The 9,765-nt window shown below is 40.2% G+C and overlaps 1 protein-coding gene across 1 annotated transcript; it reads left to right on the forward strand.

Moving 5' to 3' along the window:
• The first annotated feature begins 445 nt into the window (after positions 1-445).
• Positions 446-1,720, forward strand: LOC112068169 (cadherin-11-like). The gene is made up of 2 exons (XM_024135229.2): positions 446-696; positions 1,131-1,720. Exons 1-2 carry the CDS (start codon positions 489-491, stop codon positions 1,625-1,627), a joined length of 705 nt encoding a protein of 234 aa, XP_023990997.2. The 5' UTR covers positions 446-488; the 3' UTR covers positions 1,628-1,720.
• The last annotated feature ends 8,045 nt before the right edge of the window (positions 1,721-9,765 follow it).

Raw genomic sequence — 9,765 nt, forward strand, 5'->3', positions numbered from 1 at the left:
CCCATCCAACTTGGAAGAGCTGAAGCAAGTTGTTGCTTGAGAATGGAAAAAAATCGGCAATGGCTAATGTGCCAAAGCCTTACTAGAGAACATAACCCCAAGAGACTTGCCATGCTTGTAATTGCTAACAAAGGTGGCTCTACAAGAGTGTTACTTTGAGGGGTGTGACTAATTATGCACGCTCAAGGAGTTTCTCACTTTTCTTAGTTTGTTTCACAATAACATTTTGCATCTTCAAGTGTAGACATGTTGTGTGTGGTCCCCTGCCAAATTCATTTAATTCCAGGTTGTTATGGAGCCGAGAATAGGAAAATGCCAAGGGGGGAGAATTAATTTCGTCAAAGCCACTGTATCCCCCCAAGGACAGCGAGGACATTTAAAAGGACCCTCCTTTTCTCGTGTACCTATATTCTACTTCTATGCTCTCCTCTTGTTCACCCACAGACAGCACAGCCAGCATATATGTGACCCGGAGGGGCTTCAGCCGGATGACCCAGGATGTCTACTTCCTTCCCATTGAGATCAACGACAACGGCATCCCTCCCATGAGCAGCACCAACACGCTGACCATCCGAGTGTGCAGCTGTGACAGTAAGGACACCATCCTGTCCTGCAATGTGGAGCCTTACATCCTGCCTGCAGGCCTCAGCACCGGAGCTCTCATCGCCATACTTGCCTGTATCGTCATTCTCCTMGGTGAGCATCAGCACTAAAGAAAACATCAACTTGCATTCAATCTGTTGTTGATCTAATATTTAACTCATATTTGATATTTTATACCATCTTGAGTGGTGCTTATCCTTAATGTTTTCAGAATAGTTTTAAGTATTTATGGGCAGATGCTTGACAGAGTATTAATAGTGTGCGTTTTGATTATGTACACAGGCTCAATTGATTATTTAACTTGCAATTAACACTGTTTAACAATGTTGACAGATTCATACCACCTGTAATTCAACATACTGTATATTTTTGCACTTCTAATCCAAATTATGTGCAGCTGTGATTTTTTTTCCACATCTGTCAAAGCGTGGCTAATTAGGGAATTTGATATGCTAAAGGTATTTAAAAGAGCTGTAAGAGCTAGAGGTTCTGCATGATTGGCTGATTTGATATGTTTCTCATGGCAGCGATCGTGGTGCTGTTTGTGGCACTGCGTCGTCAGAAGAAGGAGCCACTCATCGTCTTCGAGGAGGAAGACATCCGTGAGAACATCATCACCTATGATGATGAAGGCGGTGGAGAGGAGGACACAGAGGCCTTCGACATTGCTACACTACAGAACCCTGACGGTGCCAACGGCTTCCTACCCCGTAAGGACATCAAGCCTGAGTTCCAGTACCCGATGAGGCCTGGCGGGCGCCCCGTGGCCAACAGTGTGGACGTGGATGATTTTATCAAGACCCGCATTAACGACGCGGACAACGACCCCACGGCCCCTCCCTATGACTCTATCCAGATCTATGGCTACGAGGGCCGGGGCTCCATCGCTGGATCCCTCAGCTCCTTGGAGTCGGTGACCACAGATTCAGACCTAGACTACGACTACCTCCAAAGCTGGGGCCCGCGCTTCAAGAAGCTGGCCGACCTTTACGGCACCAAAGACTCRGCCGATGACAACTCTTAACGTTCACCCATTTCCCRGACCARCTCCTTGCYCCCTTTCTCCAACCRTCCACTGACTTTGTGTGGTGCTTGAAGTTTACTATAAGTATACCACAAGCATTTTTATTTATAGTAAACTTTGTTATTTGTACGTGTAAAGTATACTTGCAGTATACTAGATACCTGTTGGGGATGTTTGGTAAGGAAGGACAGATGGTATTGAGGAGGTGGAGACAAGAGCGAGAGAGAAAGAATGATAAAAAACTGAAAAACTAAACAAAAACAAAAAATCACCTCTGTGGGATGTACTGGTATGTATGAAAAATGAAGACATGGTTAATGTTTGTGGTGAGAGATCAAATAACACTTGGTATTTCACTTTTTTAGTCATTTTGTAGGTTACTACGGTTTGGGGTTGGAATGTGGGTCACAGAGAGACATGTAATTGTTGATACTGTGAATGAGCTCACAAAGGAGAAGAGAAAATTGTTGCCTTATATCAATGAAAAACCTATGAGAAAACAGTAACAGCAAACTGAGACTGGTCGCTCCTGTAGCACCTCCCTCTTCCTGAGGAAGATCGATTCAACAAAAACAGAGACAGTGTTTTTTTTTCACAAATCCAGAGAAAAATCCCCCCTTTCAGCCCAATTTCACCAATGATCAATCACAAGGAAAGACCTGTGAGCTCAAAAATCGCCTTAAGTAATGGACTTTCTTGCATCACGGTGCATTTTTTGCAACTTGAAAAGTATATCCTAAAGCAAGCTGAAGTCCATATAACGTATGTACAGTAGAATGTGCAAATATGTCTCTTGAGGATCAAACTTGCGCCTATTGGTTCTTGTAAATCCATTTTTTTTTTATGATGTTATTATGATTACTATGATTTTTTTTTGTTCTCTTCATTTTTTATTTGATTTGTTTGGCGTATGTTTTTCTCCCTCGTTGAGAAAATAGCAATCTGTTCTGTCGTAGTGAATAATGCCTAATTTCTATGTCGAATTTATGGTACCTATTTGTAAAATGTTCTTATTTTAGTACACATGCAGATATCAGTATTTCAACATGTAATGTTACAGCATCACCCTTATATTTTATGAACATTGTACTGTTGCTTTATTATGTGCTTCTATCTAAGAAGCGAGAAAAACTTTGAAATAAATGCTTTTTATAAAATTATTGATGACGTTAATAAATCTTTAAGAGCAAAAGGGCAATCTGTTCTTTCCCTAGAGGTGATCTATGTTATGATATAGAACGGTGTCTACTGGGTGATACTGGGAGGACTTAGAGCAATAAAGGAGGTCAATATACAGTCGCAAACGGTGCCACAGAACACCCAGTGACACCATGAACATGCACACACACTGCCCACACACACACTGCACATTAATGTACAGAGCTTTTCACTGGTATGGACCCAGCAGTCAGTGTTCACATTGACAATTTCCTGAGATGAACGTATCTCTCCCAGGGTTGCTCCATAGCGAACTTATTCAACCTCTCCAAGGGATGCTTCCCAGCTAAAGGTCAATGTGCACTTTAACACTAAAAAAAGCCAGGACCTGGATGGACCCCACTTTGAGACATTTTGACAGCAACATTCTAACAGTCTAATAAGTACATTTCATATACAGTGCCTTCAGAAAGTATTCACACCCTTTGACTTTTTCCACATTTTGTTGTGTTAGTCTAAATTCAAAAACTGTATTACATTTAGATTATTTGTCACTGGCCTACACACAATACCCCATAATGTCAAGGTGGAATTATGTTTTTTGAAATGTTTACAAATTGATTAAAAATGAAAAGCCGAAATGTCTTGAGTCAATACGTATTCATGTCTTGAGTCAATAAGTATTCAACCCCTTTGTTATGGCAAGCCTAAATAAGTTTAGGGTTAAAAAAATGCTTTTAATCACATAATGAGTGATGGACTCACTCTGTGTGCAATAGTGTTTAACATGATTTTTTGAGTGACTACCTCATATCTGTACCTCACACATACAAGTATATGTAAGGTCCCTCAGTCGAGCAGTGAATTTCAAACACAGGTTCAACCACAAAGACCAGGGAGGTTTTCCAATGCCTCGGGAAAAAAGGGTGTCTATCGGTAGAAAAAAGCAGACACTGAATATCCCTCTGAGCATGGCGAAGTTATTCATTACACTTCGGGTGGTGTATCACTAAAAGGTTTAATGGTAGCGATAGGTCAAAACTAAGGATGGATCAACAACATTGTAGCTACTCCACAATAATAATCTAATTGACAAAGTGAAAAGAAGGAAGCCTGTACAGAATAAAAAATATTCCAAAACATGCATCCTGTTTACAAGGCACGAAAATAAAACGTGGCAAAGAAATGAACTTCATGTCCTGAATACAAAGTGTTATGTTTGGGGCAAATCCAGCACAACACATCACTGAGTAACACTTTTCATATTTTCAAGCATGGTGGTGGCTGCATCGAGTTATGGGTATGCTTGTCAACGGCAAGGATGAGGGAGTTTTTTATGATAAAAATAAATGGAATAGAGCTAAGCAAAGGCAAAATCCTAGAGGAAAACCTGGTTCTGTCTGCTTTCCAACAGACACTGGGAGACAAATTAACCTTTCAGCAGGACAATAACCGAAAACACAAGGCCAAATATACAATGGAGTTGCTTACCAAGACGACATAGAATGTCTCTGAGTGGCCTAGTTACAGTTTTGACTTAAATCGTCTTGAAAATATATGGCAAGACTTGAAAATAGCTGTCTAGCAATGTGCAACAACCAACTTGAAAGAGCTTAAAGAATTTTTTCAATAATAATCTGCAAATATTGTAATGTCCAGGTGTGCAAAGCTCTTAGAAACAAATCCAGAAAGACTAATCGCTGTCAAAGGTGTTTCTAACATGTATTAACTCAGGAGGTTGAAAACATATTAAATCAAAATATATTAGTGTTATATTTTTTATATTTGTTGTCACGTTCCTGACCTGTTTTCTGTTGTTTTGTATGTGTGTGATGGTCAGGGCGTGAGTTTTGGGTGGGCAGTCTATGTTTGCTGTTTCTATGTTGGTTTTGGGTTGCCTGGTATGGCTCTTAATTAGAGGCAGGTGTTTTGCGTTTTCCTCTAATTGAGAGTCATATTAAGGTAGGTTGTTCTCACTGTTTGTTTGTGGGTGATTGTCGCTGTGTCTGTGTTTGTTGCACCACARGGTACTGTCTCGTCTCGGTCGTTCCTGTTCATGTGTTCTTCGTTTCATGTAAGTTCGTAGTTTAGGTCTGTCTAGTTCGTTTTGTTATTTTGTATATTTAGTCAAGTGTATTTCGTGTCTGTCTTCGTCTTACATTAAAGTATTATGTATTCATCACCCGCTGCGCCTTGGTCTACTCACTCACCGAAAGAGAGCCGTTACATTTGTTTTACCAATGTTATAATTTTTCATAGATTGTTGACAAAAAAGGACAATTAAATAAACGTTTATCCCACTTTGTAACACAACAAAATTTGTAAAAAGTCAAGGGGTGTGAATACTTTCTGAAAGCACTGTGTAACACAAATAATCATTTGTTTGTGTTTATGAAGGTCTGGGGTAACATTAGAATACACTTTTTTTTCAAAGAACACTAGCAATTTCATTACCGTGTGTGTGGAGCACATGGAACAGCGGTTATTCTTGGAAATTATATTTTGCTTTGATTATTACTGTTTGAGGTCGGTTTCGGTTAGATTATATATATATTTTTTAAATGGTTTGCGATTTCGGTTCAGATAATTATTTTTAAACATTAAATGCATTATGAAATAATGACATTAAAATGATTTTAGAGCTTTTTATTGGAAATTCCAAAGCCAAAAATAGTGAACATTCAATTGCCAAAACATGAAAGATATTCCATTGTCTCCTTAGGTATACATCCACATTAGGTATACATTAATAAAATATAGTAAATGACTATGAAATAATACACATTTTCAGTGTTTATGTTACTTATTTTTTATATGATGACTTATTATTTTTCATTCCTTTAGTCATCATATTTAGCTAGGCTAGTCTGCTTAAGCATGCTGTAGAGTTGTCAGACAAAATCATTTGACTAGTTATGGTCATTGTAGTTAATTACCTTGTTCCAGCGCTGAACTACAGTACCAGTAAACATTTTGGACACACCTAATCATTCAAGGGCTTTTCATTATTTTTTACTATTTTCTACATTGTAGAATAATAGTGAAGACATCAAAACTAGGAAAAAAACACATATGGAATCATATAGTAACCAAACAGTGTTAAACAAATCAAAATATATTATATATTTGAGATTCTTCAAATTAGCCACCCTTTGCCTCGATGACAGCTTTGCACACTCTTGGAATTCTCTCAACCAGCTTCATGCGGTAGTCACCTGGAATGCTTTTCAAATAACAGGTGTGCCTTGTCAAAAGTTAATTTGTGGAATTTCTTTCCTTGTTAATGCATTTGATCCAATCAGTTGTGTTGTGACAAGGTAGGGGTGGTATACAGAAGATATCCCTAGTTGGTAAAAGACCTAGTCCATATTATGGCAATAACAGCTCAAATAAGCAAAGAGAAATGACAGTCCATCATTACATTAAGAAATGAAGGTCAGTCAATTCTGTCAAAACTTTGAAAACATTTCAAGAGCAGTCACAAAAACCATCAAGCGCTATGATGAAACTGGCTCTCATGAGGACCAACACAGGAAAGGAAGACTCAGAGTTACCTCTGCTGCAGAGGATAAGTTAGATTTACCAGCCTCAGAAATTGCAGCCCAAATAAATGCTTCAAAGAGTTCAAATAACAGACACATCTCAACATCAACTGTTCAGAGGAGACTGTGAATCAGGCCTTCATGGTCGAATTGCTGCAAAAAAAACACTACTAAAGGACACCAATAAGAAAAAGAGATTTGCTTGTGCCAAGAAACACGAGCAATGGACATTATACCGGTGGAAAAGTTTCCTTTGGTCTGATGAATCCAAATGTGAGATATTTGGTTCCAAGCGCCGTGTTGTTGTGAGACGCAGAGTAGGTGAACGGATGATCTCTGCATGTGTGGTTCCCACCGTGAAGCACGGAGGAGGAGGTATGATGGTGAGGGGTGCATTGCTGGTGATACTGCCTGTGATTTATTTAGAATTCAAGGCACACTTAACCAGCATGGTTACCACAGCATTCTGCATCAATACGCCATCCCATCTGGGTTGTGCTTAGTGGGACTATCGTTTGTTTTTCAATGGGACAATGACCCAAAACACACCTCCAGGCTGTGTAAGGGCTATTTTACCAAGAAGGAGAGTGATGGAGTGCTGCATCAGATGACCTGGCCTCCACAATCACCCGACCTCAACCCAATTGAGATGGTTTTGATTCGTTTAACACTTTTTGGTTTACTACCTGATTCCATGTGTTATTTCATAGTGTTGATGTCTTCACTATTATTCTACAATGTATAAAATAGTAAAAATAAAGAAAAACCCTTGAATGAGTAGGTGTGTCCAAACCTTTGACTGGTACTGTATGTGTCTTGAATAGACTTATTTAGGAAAGGTCAAGGACGGATTGGGCATGACTTTAAAAATGGCAGAGATAATTTTAAATTCCATTTTAAATTCATATGCAGTCAAAATGACTGCCTCTGCATATGTAGTGTTAAAAAACAATGGCAAAGAGAGAGGGAATAAAATGTTACTTCCCTCCACCTGATTGAGGCTTACAACCAATTTCCCCTGGGAGGTAACTGGAGGTAAACAGAAACTCAACCTCCTCTAAAACCCCCGACCCCTCCCCTACCTGAGTCTCAAACTCCGACTCCTCCTCTACCTGAGTCTCAAACTCCTACTCCTCCTCTACCTGAGTCTCAAACTCCTACTTCTCCCCTACCTGAGTCTCAAACTCCTACTCCTCCCCTACCTGAGTCTGGCGGGAGCCTGGGAATCAGCCTCTGATAGAGGGGCAACACACTGAGAAACACTCAGTTACTCTAACAGGGACCTTGCTAAAGTGAGTGAGAAAAGCGCTGTGTGAGCCTTTTGACCTTGGAATTACTGTAGTTATAAACTCTAAGGTGTGTACTTCAATATCATGGTTGTTTGGGATAAATATATATATTTCCCCAGTGTTATCATTGCCATTGGGCTTTGCAATATAATCTTAAAGCTACAATATGTAACTTTATGGGCGACCTGAGTTATATATCTGTCATTCTCTTTGACGACAGGTCTAAGAAGCTGTCGATTTGTTCTATGTGCGCTATTTCTATGCTTCCCGTTCTTAAGTTTGGTTTTTGTGCGTTTTACTTTTGCTTTTGTACACCAGCTTAAAATACAATATTTATGGTTATGGAAAATATATTTCACAGTGGTTTAGATCGTACAATGATTCTCTGCACAATGACTGCTTGTTTTGTCACATAAACTGAATTCAGGCAAACTATTGGCAGAGCGATATCTGCATATTGCAACTTTAAGTGTGCAAGATTACCTTTGACCCATTTCCTTTTTAGAGCAAAAACAAGGCCAGCATATCAAGCTGTATCAAGAATGAAGACAGCAGCAGAGCAAATTTAATCAGGGTGATATTGCTTTTGTCATGTTGGCTTTAAACCTTAACCACAGTCATCTTGTCAGAGTGGATGATAACATGAGAGTAATCTCAAATGTACAACCGGCATGAGACAGCATCCCTGGTTAACTGATCGGCAATATCTTCAATGAAATTACAATTTGTGTACTTGGCCCTCGGATGAATGTCAATCACTTTCTTGTGTTTATTATCCTTATAATGTGTTAGCCTTTCACGAAAGAGACTGATTAACCCTTGTTTTTTTTTAAATGCAGATGACAGTGTGTCCTCAGTGTTTCAGGACGTCAACCCTGTTTAAATCCGAAGAGTAACGTCCCATATCTGTTCAGGATGCAATGCTGTTGGACCCGAGAAATAACACGTTTAGAAGAAAGACTACAGGGTAGCATGCTGTACCAAGATTACCTGACATTACAGGTAGATACAACTACTGTTAAGCATAATATGTATATGTCTGGATAAATATAGATATCACCATGGGGCCCATAAGCTTCATTTGATGTATGAGCGAGAGGTGTATGGATCAGGTGTCAGAGTGTATGGATGTGAGGAGGGCAGAGTAGGCAGCTGGTCTTACTCACCGTTACCTGTGACAGGTCTGTGGGTGGCCCTGCCAACAGTCTGCCACCTCTCCCATCTCTCTAGGCTGAGGAGAGCCCCTAGCTGAACTCTCTTTCCATTAGCCAGGCCACTGAGGTGATTATCCTGCAACCTCAAGGCCCCGGAGGGCCTCTCTAATTCCTCTCTCAGGGATTGGGCGGCTGCTTTGACCTCCCTCACTCCTCCACAAGCCAGAGAGGGAGGAGATGATGCACTCCAGCAGGCTGCAGGGTTGTCTCTTATCTCTGGAATCCATAAAAAAGTGTCAGATTCTTCCTCAGGAACCATGAATCAATAGTTCCTTTCTGACACCGGTGCTGCAGACATTAAGTGTTGGTCCCAAACGCCACCTGAGGCTGGAGGAATGGGAGAGAAAAGGAGTTTGGAAATTAGCCATCTCTTGTTGTTTGTGGGGTGTGCGTGCGTGCCTCTGCGTGTGTAAATTCTCAATTGAAAGCAGTGGAGGTGAATGTGAAAACACCCCTCTTTGTCAGTACAGTATGTCATTGTATGTTTGAAACATCCAAATGCATGTCAAGACCCACTGAGTTTGGGGAATTAGAGACAACTTCTAACTCTGTACTGCAGGGGTCAGGGGACAGCCCTCTGTGCAGTCCCATAATTTACCTTTTATATCCAGTCATATATGGGAGATTGTAGACAAGAGGGCGAGGGACTCCTTGTTTTACAGACTACAAATGCAACCTGTTTGTCTCATCTTTATAGTTGTCCCTGGCTGCAGATCAGAGTAATAAATTATGCACAACCAACATGACAGCAACATGAAATCTGACCAAGGCAAATGACTCAGTCTGTGTGTAATTGCTCACAGATAATTATGCATTGTACCGTAGCTGAGTAACCTCAGACTTGGAACATAACACTGACTGTCAGCTGATTGTTTTTTCTTCTCTGTGTTGATTTGGTGTTCCATGCCATTACATGGTGCCACAATCACATGTTA

Source organism: Salvelinus sp. IW2-2015, unplaced genomic scaffold (assembly GCF_002910315.2).
Source record: "Salvelinus sp. IW2-2015 unplaced genomic scaffold, ASM291031v2 Un_scaffold201, whole genome shotgun sequence".
Lineage (NCBI taxonomy): Eukaryota > Metazoa > Chordata > Actinopteri > Salmoniformes > Salmonidae > Salvelinus > Salvelinus sp. IW2-2015.